Below are 18,656 nucleotides of genomic sequence, written 5' to 3'. Positions count from 1 at the left end.
TATCAAGACCAAGGGAAGCAATAGTATCACTCTATATCACACTGATGAGGTCACATTTGGAATACTGTGTCCAGTTTTGGTCACAACAATATAAAAAAAGATGCCAAGGACCTAGCAAGAGTGCAAAGAAGAGCAACAAGTGTTTTGGAGGCTAAATCCTATAATGAATGGTTAAAAGCACTAGGTATGTTTCTTTTAACGAAGAAGAGTATGATAGCAGTCTTCCAATACTTGAAAGGCTGCCCCAGAGAAGAGGATGTTAATTTATTCACCCTAACACCTGAGGGCAGGACAAGAATCAATGGCTGGAAGTTCTCCAGAGAGAGATGCAATCTAAGGAGAAATTTCCCCTACAGTGCGAACCATTAAGTAGTGGAAGGGTTGCCTCCCAGAGTTGTGGGTACTCCATCGTTGGAGGTTTTCAAGAAAATATTGGACAACCATTTGTCCAAGATGGTTTGAGAACTCCTGCATTAGGCAGAGGGTTGGACTAGAAATTTTTTTAAAAAAACATCCTAACATCTAAAATTACTCATCAGAGGATAGTCTGTTTAGCAAATTCTACCTTGCACCAATTTATCTTTGAGTGTATTCTTTCCTTCGCAGCTCACTTGTACAAGTGCTCAGCTCTGCGGGAAAGCTGTGGGCTGTGCCTGAAAGCAGATCCACGCTTTGAGTGTGGCTGGTGTGTGTCAGAAAAACGATGTTCCCTCCGTCAACACTGCCCAGTATCGGAAAGCAGCTGGATGCATGCAAGTAATGGCAATAGCCGTTGTGCAGATCCCAAAATCCTTAAGGTATGTTTGGGATGGGGGTTGCACTGCCAAAGAAGAGGGCCTTTCTCCATTCTCTTTCTTAAATAGTATACAAGAAATTGGCTGTGTCACAGGATGCCTGGAAATACTTGGTCCTGTAATATTTTATGGACTGATAGGCATACCCTACAGCTGTTGGTATTAATCAGCTTTGTACACTACTGATTTCATGTTTATAATCTCTTAGTTTACCTAGCTGTGGTATCAGGGGAATTTTCCTGGCAAATCATGAAACAGCGTCAGAGGAGGCTAAGAATTATAGGATTTGACGTGTAACACATCTGGCAGATACCATGCTGGGGAAAGCTGGTGTGTATAACATTCCTGTGGCACACAATACCGCTGTCAGTTTAGACTACCAGTTCTTCAGCTGTTACAAATACTTTTATTGTGCCATTTTACTTTTTAGAGGCTCTTTTTAATAAATTTGGTAAAATCCCCTCTCTCCTTCATAAGTTTTCATGGAATACTAATGCTTATTTGATTATGCTACTGCTATCATTGACATGCTGCTGATGAAATGATATATAGAGGATGTGATTCAGTGGTTAGAGTTAGATACATATCCTACATGCCATTTCTAGGTCTAATTTTTCTCCTTTTCTATTTAGCTTCTCCCTGTGACTTTTGTTCTGCTCTCACTGTAGAATTGAGATGTTTAATATCAATCAATATTGAAGAGTCTTGCAAGAGTTCATTGTTCAAATCTTTAGAATTGCTCTGAGGGCAATTGGTCAGATATAATGAATTACTCTGAGGGCAATTCCCTCTAATAGGCAGGGGCTGGAAGTGAATTTGGCACATATTCACTGCATTACAAGCCATTTGTTTCTAGAGCACCTCTTGTATATATTAAACCCACACTCTGAATCTAAGTCTGTCTGCTAAAATTTAGTGATAGAATTCAGTCATTATGGTAGATCAACATTCTATGCTTTTATGGGGTTTCTACATAGTTTCTCCTGTGTTTAGTCCTGAAGTTTGTATATCTATCCAGTTATCTTTGCATCTAAGAATAGAAAGGAGGTGTTGAAAACAAAGGAAAGAGCAAGAGGTTTAGGAAACTGCAGATATCTCTCCTGCAAAACTAGATGCCATTGAATATTAGTCTGAAAATGAGCTGTAACCTTTTTGATACAGTTTCATTTCATTTTTTTTCATTTTATTAGATTTCTATACCGCCCTACTCCCGAAAGACTCAGGGCGGTGCACAGCCAAACAATAAAAACACATACAATACAAAATTTAAGAAATAGAATAAAATCAAATTAAATAATTTTGGCCCCGACAAATTTAAAACCCCAAACTTTTAAAACCAATCTAAAATTGAATATATAAAATACTAAAAGATATTTAAAATTTTAAAAATCTTTTATAAAAGAGGGGGAAAATTAGGCCAGGCCGGAAATACAGTTTCCTTTCTGATTGTAACACGTTTTGTAATTGTTGAGATCCCCTCCCCTCTCTCTTTCACTCCCACTCCCATTCCCTCCCCTCTCAGTAATCTCTTCCTCTCATTTCATCATTCAGTTTTGGTCTCCTATTCCTTTTACTGCTCTAGTGGAAGGGATCTTTTTGTCACAACCCATTCTCACCTGTGTGGGTTCCCCCCCTCTTTTGACTGTTTCTCCTGGAAGGATATATTTCTATGTACAAGAATGAGGGAAAATTGGTCCAGATCAGTGTTTCTTAAAATGTGGTCTGAGGACTCCTGGAGCCTCCACAAGTCTTTCCCAGGATTCTGCAAAATCAAAATTATTTGCCGGATATTAAAGATGTTTGCAATAATTTAAAATATTCTCATTATTACTTTTTATATGTTACACGAATATTTATGTAATAATGGGTTCAATATTGTTACTTTTACATGATTCAATATATATATAACTCAATATATAATTTTATGAATGCATCAATTTTAATTTTTAATATCTAAATATCAATATATATAACCCATACAAACAAAAACATTTTTGGGATCCTCCATAATTTTTAAAAGTGGGAGGAGATGATGAGAGCAAAAAGTTTAAAATAATCTAGATGGTAGATTATTTAATTTGTAAGAGCATTATCCTATTTAAAGGGCAAATAATTTTAATTGGTAGCTCTAATTCAATTATTTTAAATTTCTGTCCTGGTCTAGTCCTTTTGGAGAATTTTCCTTGGCTAAAGGAAACACATGTGTTTGGGATCTTATTCCATTTTTCACAACTCTTTTTCCAGTTACAATTTTTCTTTTGGTGATCAGCCTTAATTTGCTTCCCTGAAGGTCACAGCTATTCCATCCACCATTTGCTGTGGCAACCAAAAGTTTTCCCAACACCTATAGCATTTTAAAAATAGCAATATTTTGCAAATATTTTAATTTTACGCCAAACTAAATCTTCTCTCATATGTCCCTGATGTTCTGGTTCCAAATCTTGGTTTCCAAATTTTGATTGGAAAGGAAGGGAGTTTTTATTTGTTCCCTTGATTTTTGTTAAGAAAACATCTTGTGATCCTGAATAACGCACCAGCATTGTACAACTTATATTATAAACACATCTCAACAAAATTGCAACAGCAGAAATCTTAAGGATAAGTCATACCTTTAATGGCTTTAAATTGAACTCCCAAACTTAAACCTGCAGAAAATAGGCATCATGTCCCCAAGCAATAATATTTTGGTTCTTAAAAGCTTCATCCTTTTAAATATGAATGTTAGAATCCTAAATTTGGGTTCATGATATCTACACATGGTGCTAGTAATGAGTTATGGGCTTTTATGAACAGACTGCACTATGTTGTGAAGTATCAGTTGTCATAGGAAAAGGAGAGAATTTAATAATGTAAGACCACAATAAAGTCTCAGAGCTACCAAGTGGGTATGGCAACATATGGATGGCTTATCTGCAGTTTTTAAGTAATTGTCAGCATTTTGTTCTAATACAATTCTACATTACTAAATTATGAAAACTAAATTAAGAACTTGTTCCTGCAGTTGTAAAACCTGTGTAAGCAGATCAAATGGTTTATTACTGTGTACTTTTGGGGTGGGTGGGTGTTACATTGTTATTGCTTTTTCACAGGTATTGCTGTGCAGGCTTCAGGAAAATGCAGTGATAGTATATTTGCTAGGATTGTCCAGAGTGCATGGAATGAGGGGTATAAAATATGCTGTGCAGTTTGTTTGTTTGTTTGCTTGTTTAATCCTGGAAAATACAAGTAGTAAAGTTACTTAGTTTGTTTCTCTTGGGAGAGAAACAGTGGATGAGTTTACACAGCAAGCTGAGATACTTTTAAAAAAAAAACACTCACAAAAAAACCCCCAGTTTGTTTATTAAGCCATAAATTGTGGATTCAGAGATTGTGCAGTTACAGTAATTAGCCAAAATCCAAGCAAAATTAAATGTTAAAGCTTACCGTTACGATGCCAGCCTGTGATTTCTGCTAGATTGAAGGGAAATAGGGTTAAAGTACATCCATTTAAAATAGAAAGCTGGTGTCTGAGATTTTAGCTTTCAGAAGAGAAGTATTTTAATGCTGAAAAATAAATTCAGCTCTATCTTTCGATGCACTGCTCAGATAATGCCTTCCTCTTCCTTGAAACATTGCCATAGAAAACAATGAAGGAGATTTGTAGAAGATCTTTGATAGGAAAAAAAGATGATTATCTGCTTCAGCTATAACTTCTCTAGTCTAGTAGAAGCATTGTAAAAGAGCTCTAAGAGAGCTGATTTGGGAGAATCGGTGAGAAAATATTGTTCTGGCTGTCAGAATAAAAAAAGCATTTATGTGATCTACTAATTAAATTAAGTTGCTCTTGACTGATTTGACAAGATTGTTGTGGTTACCCCTTCCCTTTAGCATCATAATTGTGCTAAGAAAGACTTCACAATTGCTATCTCTTATTATTGTAATAAAATCAAGCCAAGTGATTGAGTGTGATCTTAATATTCCCATTTTACTCACAGGAAATTGAGAGATTTTGAGTTAATATTAAAACACACTCCATGTCAGGCCATTATTTTGTCTTTTATCACTTTGGCATGATATTACTGTCCAAAATCTGACCCCAAAGTTCCCTTTGCTTTAAATTGTGTTTAGGATATGAAGAGTGAATCTATCACATGAAAATGCTACATTTTGTTTCCAGACTTCTCTATGAAAGTCCCTTTTTTGGATCCCAACGAACATACACTGATTGCCAGATTGCAATATTCAAGCTGGGTTTTGTTGTTTCCAGGATGGATAAAAATCGATGATTTCTTTAAAAAAAATAAGATTCTTTTTATTTAAATCCGATTTTTTTTAATTTTTATTAAATTTATTTTAATAAAATGCTTTTGGAGTAAAAACCTATCTAAAGATAGTTTTCTATTTAAGATACATTAATAATTTAGTTTATTCAGCATGAAATGGAGCTTAGTTATATAGCATAAAGCTATATATTCTGCAATATTGGGACTGTCAGTGAGTCGCTGTGGGACAAAGATGACAGTTGCTCTTTAAAAATTATGATTTAAATTGAGTTGAATTAAATCAAACCTTTTTACTAGTGATTTAAATCATGATTCACCCTGGTTGTTTCAAACTTTGGCTTACTTCTCTGCCTTCCGTCTTATGCTCTGTAGTTAACATTCTCAACTGCATGGACAGATCAGCTATTCTGAAATTAAATGGTCAAATAATCAAGACACTTAGTAGACGATTCATTATTTTCACATTTTGGAGACTGGTATTTCTTACATTTACTTGGCAGATATGAAGGGTTGTGCTCCGAAACCAATTAGATGAAGAGGGCTGCTGTTTGTCAGACAGAGCTGGGGTGGGAGTTTGTGTATAAGGAGAGAACAAAATAGCTGGATTTTCCTGCCAGCTCTGGCTCCCAAGTGTCTTGTTTAACGATGACCCCACACACACAGTGTGTCAAGCAGTGTCAATTTTTTCCCAATGTTGCTTCTCCCCAAACATGTGGCCCTTGTCAGTTTTGCTGCAATAGAGGGGAAATCTAACATGCTATGGAAGCCTTTCGCACTAATTTAACAATACCAAACCACAGCACAACTCACCAGGTACCCAGAGGAGCCCAGTTTAGGGAACAATAACTTAAGTTGCCTGTTGTAACAGCTGCTTCATTGCGTTCTGATTCAGGAGAGCAGTGCATGATTACATTAAATGTAGGTGAATGATAGATTACAGTTTTCAAATTGTCTTGTCTTGTATAAATTCTATAGTGTGGCAAGACTCCTTCAGGCCCTTGTCATAGTTAACCAATGGAGTAACCTGCAAATCAGAGAACAAAGATGGGCTTTGTAGTCTTGGATTCATAATCCATGTTGGCTCTGGGCAAGCAGCAACAGATCTGCACCTTGTCATTTGGTCATTATCCAGCAGAACCTTTTCTCAATAGAGAGAGTTATTGTAGATATGGATGAAATGGAAAATGACTTCATACATTGCATTTCGGAAGTTGTACTAAACTTTTCCAGGTGAGGACTGGTTTGAGAAATTTAAAACCTGGCAGATTTTGTTGATTCTGGGTTTCAGCCAAGTCAAAGTTTGGAGGAGAGTCGTACAGAGAGGTAGAGCAAGGCTGGTGTCTCATCTCCCCCTCCCCCCAACAGAATAACAGAGTAACAGAATTGGAAGGGATCTTGTAGATCATCTGGTCCAAACCGATATCATTTCAGACAAATGGTTGTCCAGTTCTTCATAAGAACTGCTTCACATGGTTCGTGTGTCAGGCTGCCAGCCAACTTCCCTGCACTCTCATTTTCTTAATTCTCAAAATGGCATGCTTGAAATAAAGTCATCAGTTGGTTAAGGCTAACGAGTAATAGAGAAACTCAGAGTTGCAGGGTGGAGGTGCAGTTGGATATGCTGCTTTTAGAGCTCAGGACACTAGCAGGACATTCTAACCCCTTCCCCCCTTGGATCTTCCTGGCTCCTTTCTTTCTCTTCCCCCTCCCCTTATTGAGTTAATGCATTTAATATCTGGCAGTCAATAATCTAGAACGGAGGTGTCAAACTTGCGGCCCATGGGCCGGATGCGTCATGCACTGGCCATGACCATGCCCGGTTTAGTGAAGGGGGAAAAAAGTCGCGATACGTCACGTGATGACGCCGTGACGATGCGAGTTTGACACCCCGGATCTAGAATGATGGTGTTATCTATATTTGCATCCTCCCCTGGAAGTGTACAAACAAAATCTCTTCCCTTCTCTTCCCTCATTTCAGTTTAAACTCATCTGACTGCAAAAACTCTGGTGTCTCGCAGTATCAATAGAAAGCGTTGTATTGATTGATTGATTTTGTTTGCCACCCATCTCGCCACAGGGTGACTCTGGGCAGCTTACAAGGTTAAAAACAATAAAACCAGCGATGGAATTCAAATTTTTTTACAACCGGTTCTGTGGGCATGGTTTGGTGGGCGTCGCAGGGGAAGGATACTGCAAAATCTCCATTCCCACCCCACATCAGGGGAAGGATACTGCAAAATCCCCATTCCCTCCCCACTCCTGGGGGAAGGATATTGCAGAATCTCCATTCCTGCCCCATTTTGGGGCCAGCCAGAGGTGATATTTGCCAGTTGTCCAAATTACTCAAAATTTCCACTACCGGTTCTCCAGAACATGCGGGATTTCACCCCGAATAAAACTATGTGTGTGTGGGGGGAGAGGTATGTGTATTTATAGATCATAACCACCACTTTGAATCACACCCTGGCATTCCATGAAGTGGGATGGGCATCATTGCACATCTTGTTACATTCTTGGCCAGCTGAAGCTTGCAGGTTGTCCTACTTATTTCAATGACTCTTTAAATCTCTTTCTACCGTAGCTACAGTGCTAGATGTAAGCCTAGAACCAAACAATTTGGGCTTACCAGGCTTTGGGAAATTGAATAAATGCTCTTTTTAATTTAAACAATGATCTGAGCATGTAGTGAAGTAACTTTCAGGCTGACTCATAAAGATAGAAATTCCTTCTCTTAGAGACTTGCCAATCCCTATGCATTTGGTAGAGTCAGTATAAAGCTGTTCCGTAGGCAGTACTGGGAGGCTTTGTCTTGACTTTACTTTACTTTTATGTCTTCTGTCTATTTTTAAACATAAAACATTTCCTGAGCATTTAAGAGTTTTCAGCAGGGCAAATTAAGAATTGCATGCATTCCAAAGCTCTTTCCTACTCCTAAGCCTCCTCAGTATCTAGCTTAGGAAAGGATACATAGCCTTTATCTAGGATCAGTACAGGGACTGGGGGCCAGCTTGACTGATCAGGTAATCAGTTGGTTCTTGATTTTGCTAGGTCCTTTTATGCTGTTTCAGCCCTGGAGTCCCTTCCCTTGGTTTGGGGTTGTGGTGACCCAGAAGAGCTTTCCCAGCTGGGTGCCCATTAATCCTTTTTATCACTTGCAGGTGTATGCCAAGCACTGGGGGCCCAGCAAAATGTGGTGTAAAATTGCCCATAATTACCTTGTTAGTGGCAATGGTGAGCTTGTAACACACCGCTCATCTGTCATCACGCTGGCATATGTCAAACCACACCTGTCCGTTTTATTGGGAATCATCCTAACAAATGAGCCATATCATGCTCTGCTGGGGCTTTCTTCCTTCCCCAGCTGGTGCTGGCAGAAATTATTGTATGCTGGGATATTCCAGAATTACTAGAAAAAGAGAAGACCCATTTTACATGAGTTAATTGGTGTCTTCTTTGTAAGGAAGGCTCGGAAATGATGACTTTTCTTTTAATAATTCATAGCATGTGAAAGAAATAGTAGGCTTTCTGAGAACGTCTAGGGTTGAACAAGAAGAATGCTAAGAAGGGTTTCCTGTGCCATCGTGAAGTCCAATGATAATAGTATAAGCAAACCAGGGGTGAAATGTTACCAGTTCAGACCGGTTCAGGTGAACCAATAGTAAAAAAAATGCTACTGGTTCGGGCAAACTGGTATTTCCGACGATCAGCTATGCCGCGCGATTTATATTAGCTAGAAAACAGGAAATCCTACTTTCTAGTGAATATAAATCGCACGGCACAACTGTTCCTCCCATTCGCTGTTCTACTCACCTTAGAAAAGGCTTCTTAATCCTCCTTTTTCAGCACTGCGTGGTAGTGTCTGCAGTGCGCATGAGCATGAAGCATGCATTTGGCACACACTGCATGTACGCATTTGGTGCGCACTGCATATGTGCGCGTAAAACAAACTGGTAGCAAAGCGAACCGGTAGCACTTCAGAGCATTTCACTCCTGAAGCAAACCATCTCCTAGTGGAATATGAGTTTATGGTTTCCATTTTCATATTCTGATTGGTTCAGTGGGATATATTGTGGTAAGTTAATATAGTAAGAAAATGGATGATGTAATAGTAGAATTCAGGAGGAAGAAAGAATTAATATTGCTGCTTTGGATGATAGAAACTTGTATAATTCAACTATAACTTGAATTATAGAAGGGCTGCCTGAATGTTAAATGATTATCACTTCAATTTTAGTTTTTCTACTGATAAGTTCACTGTAAATGGCAACCTGCCTCAAACTTTAGAAATTTATAGTATCATACTTACTAGTATGCAGATGCAGATGGTATAACAGTGCTATGACAGATGTTTTTGTTCATTGCAGTGGGTCTGATGGATTTCATAACAGTCTGCTTTGTTTCTTCTTAGTTGTTTCCTGAAACAGGTCCCCGACAAGGTGGGACTCGGTTAACCATCATTGGTGAGAACTTGGGCCTGAAGTTTGAAGATGTACGAATGGGTGTACGGGTTGGCAAAGTGATGTGCATCCCCATTGAAAGTGAATATATCAGTGCTGAGCAGTGAGTATCCTTTAAATTACAGATGACTATGTAGGATATCAAAAAATGGATTTCTTTATGAGATCCTATATAACTGTAAAAAGCAGAAGAGTCAATAAGGAAAGATGGCTGTGATTTTTCTTTTAGAGCATTAGTCACCATCAGCACTTCTTGATTTAACTCATTTTAAAATGACTGTTTCTTATTTTGGAAAGAGCCAATGTGGCGAAGTTGATAAGGACAGCTGAACCTGGATAAAGATTCGAATTCCTGCTTATCCATGAAGGTCACCAGTTCATGCTAGAAGGAATTACCTTTCACCCCAATCTTCCTCGTAGGATTTCTGTGTTTATTAAATGAGATGGCAAGTGTATAAGTATTTCTCTGAGCAATTTAGAGGAAGAAAAATGAATGGCAGGATAGCTTAAAAATAATAATGCCCAGATCCTCCTCTGGGTTTGGTTCCACAAAACAGTGGCAAAATAATAAGGGGAATGCCAAATCTTCTGTGACGTTCTGTCAGAAAGATTCTTCTGGTTTCACAAATCATTTCTGGAAAATATTGGATGGTAAAATATAATGATTCTGCAAGTTGCTAACAGAGTTTTGATTTTGAAAACAAAATGTACTTGGGAGAGGGAAAAATGTTTTTCCACTACATAGTTTGTGTTTATTTAAAATCCCACTTTGAGTTAAATACATGTTTACAGAGCCACACTAAAGCTGGTCAATTCTGCCTAGCCACATACATTCTGTGTATTATGCTCTTCAAATGTATCTAGTTTAAAATTATATAGAAAAATACAGAGCAAGTTTAAACATCAATAGGTTGTAATAAGAAAAATCAATGTAGGATCATTTAGTGAGTGTCTTTCTTATTTACTTGTAGATAGTAAATCAAAATACAAAGCCAGAAATGTATAGGAATATTTTCCACTGCTTAACTTATGGCTGTGCATTACATTACATTAACACATACTGTGATAGGATGGGGGTGGAATGAAAATAAATGGTTTTTTTTTCCTTTTTAGTTGTGTTAAATTTTAATTGATTTCCTACTGAGTTAAATTAAACTCCCCTTGTAATATTTTATGTATTCTGCAATTTTAATATGCCTATTGTTCAAACACCAATTTGATGTATGCTAAGACATAATTTGCTGAAATTGTTATAATTAAAATAACAACAGCCCATCAAAATATAATGACAAGATTGAAAGAAAGAATCAAGAACATCAGAAATATTTGGCATAGGGATATGACCAATGATCTGCAGGGTAGCTACACTTCATATATGTAACAAGAGCACTGACATTTCATGTGTTTATAACACATTCAATTGGCGTGCCTTCTGTAGGATCGTCTGTGAGATTGGAGAAGCCAGCCCCAGCAAAATTCAAGATGCTCCTGTAGAAGTGTGTGTCAGAGATTGTTCTCCCAGCTACAAGGCTATAGCTCCAAAAAGCTTCACGTTTGTGGTAAGGTTAAAATAGTAGACATTTGCTTTTGCCATCTCCTCTCCTCCCGAATCCCATTTTTGCCATATGGATTTACCTTATTTAGTTGTTTTTCTATCACAAGCCCTTATCCTAACTATTTTTATGTTTATTATTTGTTGGTAGACAGCATATTAATTTAATTTGGAAATTATATCCTAATCTTTGTAAAAATATGCACAAAAGGGATGCCAAGAAATAAATTACCAGTCAATCTGTTCAGCCTTAGAAGATTCAAGACATTTTTTGCTCAAACTGGGATTCTTGTGTGATTTTAACTAAGAAAGTTTCCCACCTCATAAATATGACTGGAGCAGTCATTAACTAATTTAGATTGGACTAGAACGAGATTTAAACAGCAGTATCTCAATGGTGGGCTGGTTCTTTTCACTGATTTAGAGCTTGACATCTGCTGATAGCAATGTTTCTAAAATTACTTAAAACTGTGAAGCAACTAATGAGACTTTGGCTGGTTAGAATTTTGTCAGTTACTAAGATTGTCCTGTACAGTGTTTATTGTTAAACAGGTATTCCTCTGGCTAGTAGAGGAGTACAAATAAGGGTGACCTCTCAGAATCGTTTCCCTCTGAATGATGACGGTTATAGCTAAAAAATTTGAAAAGCATCTCTTTGCCTATCTGTAAGGCACTGTAATATATGTGCATGTGCAAGTGTATAAAATTATAATATTTTTACCCAATATTTTAATTACTTGGGTGTTTAAAATGCTGAGCTTTAGCCAGTTTAATTCATTGCTTTTAACTGTAGCCTTATTATTCCTTTAGTCTCCTGCTTTATTTTTTTTAAAATAGAATTATTATGTTGTTATAAAAGTCAAAGGAACTAGTTGATTGTGGTAGTGTACAAGTGCAAACAATAAGAAGATTATAGAAAAACAATTGTATGTGAACTAGCACTGAATTATCACCGATATCCTCATAATTGATTTTATGTTCTGAGTTTAACTGTGTATCATAGCAATATGATAGCCATAGTGCCTGATATGTGAAGAATTTTCCATTTTTATTTTTAAATTTTTTGCTTAGACGTCTTTCCATAAGTCCTTTTCTTACGCTTGTACATTAAGGCTATCCTCTGAATGCTGTGAACTGACTGTGTTTCCCTTTGACAGGCTCCTACCTTCTCACAAGTCATCCCAGCTCGTGGGCCTCTTTCTGGGGGCACCTGGATTAGCATCAGAGGAAGACATCTCAATGCAGGAAGTAACATCACGGTGACCATTGGAGGACAACTATGTGCTTTTGCAGGGTGAGCTTTCTTGGTTTGGGGTATAAATGATTGTCAGGCACTAAAGGTAGTCCTTGACTTACATCAGTTCATTTAATGACCGTTCAAAGTTACAACGGCACTGGAAAAAGTGATCATGTATGTTCATTTTCACAGTTACAATCTTTGCAGCATCCCCATGATCATGTGACCCAAATTCATATGCTCGACAGTTGGTTCATACTTATGACCGTTAGAGTGTCTCCGGGGGGGGGTGTCGTATGATCACTTTTTGCAATCTTCTGATCAGCAAAGTCAATGAAGAAGCCAGATTCACTTAACAACCAGGTTACTAAATTACCAACTGCAGTGATTCACTTAACAATTGTTAAGAAATGTGTTAAGAAACTGTGGCAAGAAATGTCATAAACTGAGGCGAAACTCACTTAACGAATTCTCACTTAACATAAATTTTGGTCTCAGTTGTGGTCATAAGTTAAGGACTACCTGTATGTAGAGAGAAGAAAGGCTGGAATGCACTGAACTAATCAATTACATATATGTACTGGGAATAAACATGTGACTACAATGTGAAATAAGATAATATTCCTAAGGAGCCAAGCAAACATTTCTGTGTAGTTTGTGGAATTTCTTTTCATGGTTCATTAAAAAAAGAAGAAGAAGAAAGACCAAAGAATGAATTCCTTTTCTTTATAAAAAACACAAATCCCTGAGCCATGAAGTGGATAATTTTTAGATTAGGGATGATAATGGAGCGGCTCTTTAAATATTTTTGTGCAGTAATTACTGGTTATCAGCCTTAATCGCTGCTGTTTGCAGTCGCTGCATGATGGAGAACGCTCCAGAGTTATGCTAGCTTCAAGGACTGTGTGTGTTTTATTTTCTTTTTACATTAACTGATAATTTTAGCAGAACTTCCCAAGGAGATTAGAGTGAGTGGGTGGGGAAGGACCAGATGCAGAGATTAATATTTTATTTGTAGAAAACCTATTGTAAACTGCTTAAAAGACAACCAGGCCTGGAATTTTCGCAAGGAAATCCTAACATTCATTCCACATTTTTTCCACATGTAAATTCAAATATATTACCGTAAGGAAATTGAAGTAGTAAAACTGATAATTCATGTGATACTACTAAATTCATATTATAATTTACCAGTAGTTCAGCTTTTTTGTTGCAATCTCTGTCCTTCGTATAAGTGAGATTCTATAACAACACAAGACACCAACTGGGCATTTCTATCTATGCTTCTTAAGTGGGGAAAAAGAGACTCTTGAGGAGTGTTCCACATCTTTCCAGTTGCTTTGGATCACTGCAGTTTTAGCGTTATTGCAATTTTTCTATTTCCCCTGAATTTATTTACTTTTGTACTTTCTTCACTTTATTTTAGCATGCTCTGCTCTGCAAGGACTTCTTCCAGTTTAACATTCATTGGATTTCCCAATTTTCTTATAACTTTAAAATATCTTTCCATAGGTGTATCAGATGCGATGTTAAATTACCTTTCTTGTGCATCCTTTTTTGAAGAGGGAGAAGTAATAAATGTCCACACCAGAGGTGGGATTCACTTACCTTCCCTACCAGTTCGCAAATGTGAGCTGCGCGCATTACGCCTGGGCGGATGGGTGGAGCCTCCCACAGTTGCCACTACTGGTTCACATGATCTGGACAGAACTGGCTGAATCCCACCACTGGTCTGCACCCATTGAGAACTCTTATCAAAGATGAGTCTCCAGATCATTTCTTTTGCTTAGGTCCCATGTCGACAAGCTGTGGAATCAATGCTGCTGTTTCCTTGCCAAGTAAACTTCTGGGCCAACCAATTTTTCTTGCTTGCCATTTCTGCTATTAGAGGAAGAATCCCCAATCTTAGAACTGTCCAGGGTTGCTGTTGAATTAGGTGGCCTTAGAAATCTAAATTATAAATAAACAGATCACCATCTATAGCTAACATGGTTTCACATGGATGATTTCAGAAAGAATAAGTTTGAGGTCAGAAGAATCTGTTCTCTCTATGCATATCTCTTCCTGTTGACACTTTCCGATGCCAAAAAGATTATGGGTCAGAATCAATCCAATTCTTACTGCTATTCGATCGAAAGACGTGTTGGAGGAAGAGGACTTTTCTTGTTATTCTGTTATTGCTCTTCTGGTCATGGGTCAGAATGACCTCATCCTTAAACACCTATTAATTAAATTCTCAAAGTACTGTGATATTAATTCACTGAAAATTAATTACATTAAATCCAAAGTATTGGTTTTTGAGAAGAGTTATAAACCACAGTCATGACATTTAGATGGTGATAAGTTGGAGCAGGTTAAAAATTTTATATACAGTATTGGAAAGTAATATTCACCATTCTCTTTCATGTTTTTCCCTTAGGTATTTTGCTAATAAGGCATCTGGGTTAAAGGTTATTGCTAATAATTTAGTGATTCTTAGATTCTATTCAAGGGGAACCAACATCCCTTCACAGTCATTTAGGCTTTTAAGGACAAAACAGGGACCCAATATTGATATGGTAGCAATCTGGGTTAAAGGTATTAAAAGATGACTATCATTCATTACTAGCCCAATTCCTTTGTGTTTTGTTTCATGTCCTAAATTGTGTCCCCAGTGTGTTCTTTGTTACTGGAAACAGGTTTATGCCCTTTTTCAATTTCAGCCTGGTCAGTTACTGTTGAATTATAGTTGAGAAAATGTACTTTTAGAATATCAGTTGGCCTTTTGGTGCTAGTCCCTTTAGAGATTTACACTAGTACTTAGATAACTTTGTTAGCAGACAAAACATAACAAATAGGTATTGATTTGACAAGGGTATCAGATTTAGATTATTCCTCAGCAAACACTCAAATTGAACTGAGGCTTTTTAGACACTGTCCACCAGGATTTGCAAGCAACAGCTAAAGTATCTTGCTCCCCAGTATATTTTGAAATAAGATAGCAGAAAGCCTTTTACCTTACACCTTACATAAAGACATACAGTGTATTTTCCTCTTTAAAAACATGGAAGCTCACATTTTCCAAGAAATAAGGTGATTATATTTATTTATATTGTTTATATAAGTCTTCCCATACTCTTCATTTTCAAATACCATTTTAAACTATTTTTTAAAAAGAATCAATATTAAATATTTATCTCTTTAATTAGGTTATGAACATCCTATAATAAGAATTCTTAGCACAAAATTGCTGGAGGAAAGTAAGAAAACACTCAGTTGTGTATTTGAGATAGACCAATACAAACTGAATGAATATATGACTCTTGAAAGTGTTAAGGGACTAATATGCTGTCTTTAAAATGTTTGTTATGTCTGTTTGTTTTAATTGATATTATTCTTTGAATTGCATGTTAAGTAGTCAGCTATGTAAATCTAAGTGATAAACAAAAGGAAGGAAGGAAGGAAGGAAGGAGATCTTCAGGCTACTGCAATCCCATTTTTAGATACTCAATGATGTATTTTCTATCTGCATTTTCTTTTGAGTTGCTTGTGCAAGATCATAGTTCCACTTAGGACCCGTATGTAAACTCACAATTATTAATGGCATTAAAGACCTGTTCACTATTGTTGATTTAGTCAAGTTGCTATTTGTATTCTTATATACTTCAGTGAACCAGTTTTAGCTATTGATTCATTTTTGCAAAAAGCTGACTGACAGTGCATATTGGGAGGTGAGGGCCATGATAGTGAGCAGGCTTGGCTTCGTTAACTGACAGTAAAGATGAAAAGTAGACGGTGGACTGCCTTAAGTGAACAAATTGCCTGCTTGGTACAAAGGGAATATTCAGTTTGTTTGGTATCATGGTATAGCAATATAAAAGATGCCTGCTGTCTTAAACATAGCATATGACATTGTTTTCATTTTCCCCCCTCTTTTCCCTATGTCCCACAGGAGAAATGCTGGTGAAATCCAATGTAGGACCCCATCTGGTCAGATTCCAGGTAGTTCAGCCATCCTCATTCATATAAACCGAGCTGTGCTTAGTAGTGCTGATGTTACATATTATTATACTGAGGATCCCACAATCCAAAAGATAGAACCTGAATGGAGTATCAGAAGGTAAGATTGAATAAATAAAATTATCCATTTTCTGTTGATGTAGTTTTTATGCAGTTTATGCAGGGGTGGACTGCTGGGGGTTCACAGGGGTTTGGAAGAATCTCTAGCTAAGATTCTGTGCAGTTCGGAGAACCCCCAAATCCCATTCCTGGCTGGCCCCACCTACCGCACCCCTCCCAGGAGTCCCCATGCGGCCTATTTTGGATGCAGGTAAGTGCAGGGCATGCGCAGTGGCTCAGGGAGGGCGAAAAACGGGCCTACTGGAAGTTCGGGAAGGCTGGAAACGGGCACATTTCTGGCTCCAGAGGGCCTTCGCAGCCTAGGGAGGCCATTTTCGCCCTCCTGGAGGCTCGAGGAAAACCACTGAAGCCCAGGGAGGGGCAAAAACGCCCCCTCCCCACCGTGGTGCAGGAGGCCGACTAAGCCATGCCCACCATTCCCAGGTCCACCCAGCAAATGGGCAGAGAACCCCTTGCTAAAATTTTTGAAGCCCATCCCTGAGTTTATGTGTTACACAGAAAAACTACTGAAAAATATTATAACCCCTTTTCCTAAACTATTTCAATCAATGCTGTAACGTAAAGGCACAATAGCCATAATATGTCATTTGGACATAAAATGCTGAGTATTTGTTGGCACCCTTCATTCTGCACATCTACTCCTTGGTAGAATACCAAGTTAATACCAATACCAAGAGTCAAAAGAAATTCTTACAAATGTTGGGTTTTCTATCTGTTTTGTATTTATTTAATAAGTTATTTGGGGACAATTCAGGGAGTTATTTATGAATTACTGATATGGTACATCTCTTTTCCACAATAAAAGATATATTTTGTATTTGGGACAATAGACCTTTGCTTTTGGCAAAATATCAATATGAAAATGAAATAAGAGCCTTGGTACTACAGTGGTTTAAAAGCACCCTGTTATTAACACAGCTGCCTGCAATTTACTGCTGGTTCGAATCTCTCCAAGGCTCAAGGTTGACTCAGCCTTCCATCCTTTCTAAGGTAGGTTAAATGAGGACCCAGTTTGTGGGGGCAATAAGCTGACTTTGTATAAATATACAAAAGTATGAAGGCTATTGCTTAACGCACTGTAAGCCGCCCTGAGTCTCCGGAGAAGGGCGGCATATAAATCAAATTAAAAAAAAAAATTGTAAGATTTGAAAAACATTATTTGTTGTGTTTATACTGGTAATTAATGGACCCATATCAAAAGAATTCAAACAATGCCTGAGAAATATATCCTTCTATATCTAGCTTTTGGATTCTATACAGAATTCCAAAATAAACACTGGAAGGAATAATCCATTTTCTGCCTGGAATGTGGCATCAGTTAATGTTATTAAAACTTGATATTGGCTTACTTGGGAGTAAGCCTTATCCTACTCATTTGTAGAATTGTACTGCTAGTTACAAAAGATTTAGCTATATAAGGAAAAAAAACCCACCCAAATCTCTAATTGTCTGACACGGCACAGAATGGGAACAGAGTGCTATTTTAAAGCACTCTTTAGTAGACATTTTACTAAATGCTGAAGTTGATTGCATTTGTCTTAGATGCACAGCCTAATAAAAATTATAACTGTGTGCAGGACTAAGTTGATTTAAGATGAAGCTAATATTAAATGGGAAGCAACAAACCATTTTTTCCCCACAAAAGTAAATTGAATGGAGCAAGGAGGGACAGGAGGATAGAAAGAGAAGCATTGGCAATCACATAGACAAAGCAAGCTGAGCAACCCCATTGTTCCAATAAAATTTTAAAAGTTGGAGAAAGCAGCATCCCGAGGAGACAAGAATCAACAGTCATGTGCCTCAGCCAAGTTCCTTAGATGTGGCAGCACTTCAGAATGGTAGTGGGCAAAAGGTAGAACTATTCTTCTTGTTAAGAGTCAAAGCTTGATATTGGGCATCCTGGGTACATTGTGGAGATTAATGGAACTCAGAGTAGGAATTGTTTGTTTTTACCCATCACTGCCTGAAGTAATTCACAAAGACATTGTTTTTTCCAGCATGAAGTTAAAAGAGCAGGGAGCTGCAAAATATTGGAATAAAAGGAATGCTTTGTTTCATTGACTGCACTCTCTTCATTAGGAGCTTCAGTTGACCTCTTCTGTTTGTTTCCTAGTGGTGGGACATTGTTGACTGTGACGGGCACCAACCTGGCTACTATCAAAGCACCCAGAATCCGAGCCAAATATGGCACTGCTGAGAAAGAGAATGTAAGTAAACCTTCATCCAGTTTTAACC

At 37.6% G+C, this 18,656-nt stretch overlaps 1 protein-coding gene across 4 annotated transcripts in view; it reads left to right on the top strand.

The window, feature by feature from the left end:
* The window catches only part of PLXNA1 (plexin A1), a 334,967-nt gene that overhangs the window by 243,106 nt on the left and 73,205 nt on the right, over window positions 1–18,656 (top strand). For all 4 annotated transcript variants that reach the window (XM_070936901.1, XM_070936902.1, XM_070936904.1 and 1 more), the window contains 6 exons: window positions 607–797; window positions 9,465–9,616; window positions 10,952–11,072; window positions 12,223–12,359; window positions 16,234–16,401; window positions 18,535–18,628. In XM_070936901.1, the coding sequence (XP_070793002.1) occupies window positions 607–797; window positions 9,465–9,616; window positions 10,952–11,072; window positions 12,223–12,359; window positions 16,234–16,401; window positions 18,535–18,628 (863 nt within the window). The remainder of the gene's footprint in view (window positions 1–606; window positions 798–9,464; window positions 9,617–10,951; window positions 11,073–12,222; window positions 12,360–16,233; window positions 16,402–18,534; window positions 18,629–18,656) is intronic.

Source organism: Pituophis catenifer, unplaced genomic scaffold (genome assembly GCF_029215685.1).
Source record: "Pituophis catenifer annectens isolate HBS135680 unplaced genomic scaffold, rPitCat1.0.hap2 SCAF_2, whole genome shotgun sequence".
Classification (NCBI taxonomy): domain Eukaryota; kingdom Metazoa; phylum Chordata; class Lepidosauria; order Squamata; family Colubridae; genus Pituophis; species Pituophis catenifer.
This window is presented reverse-complemented; position numbering and strand designations above follow the sequence as displayed.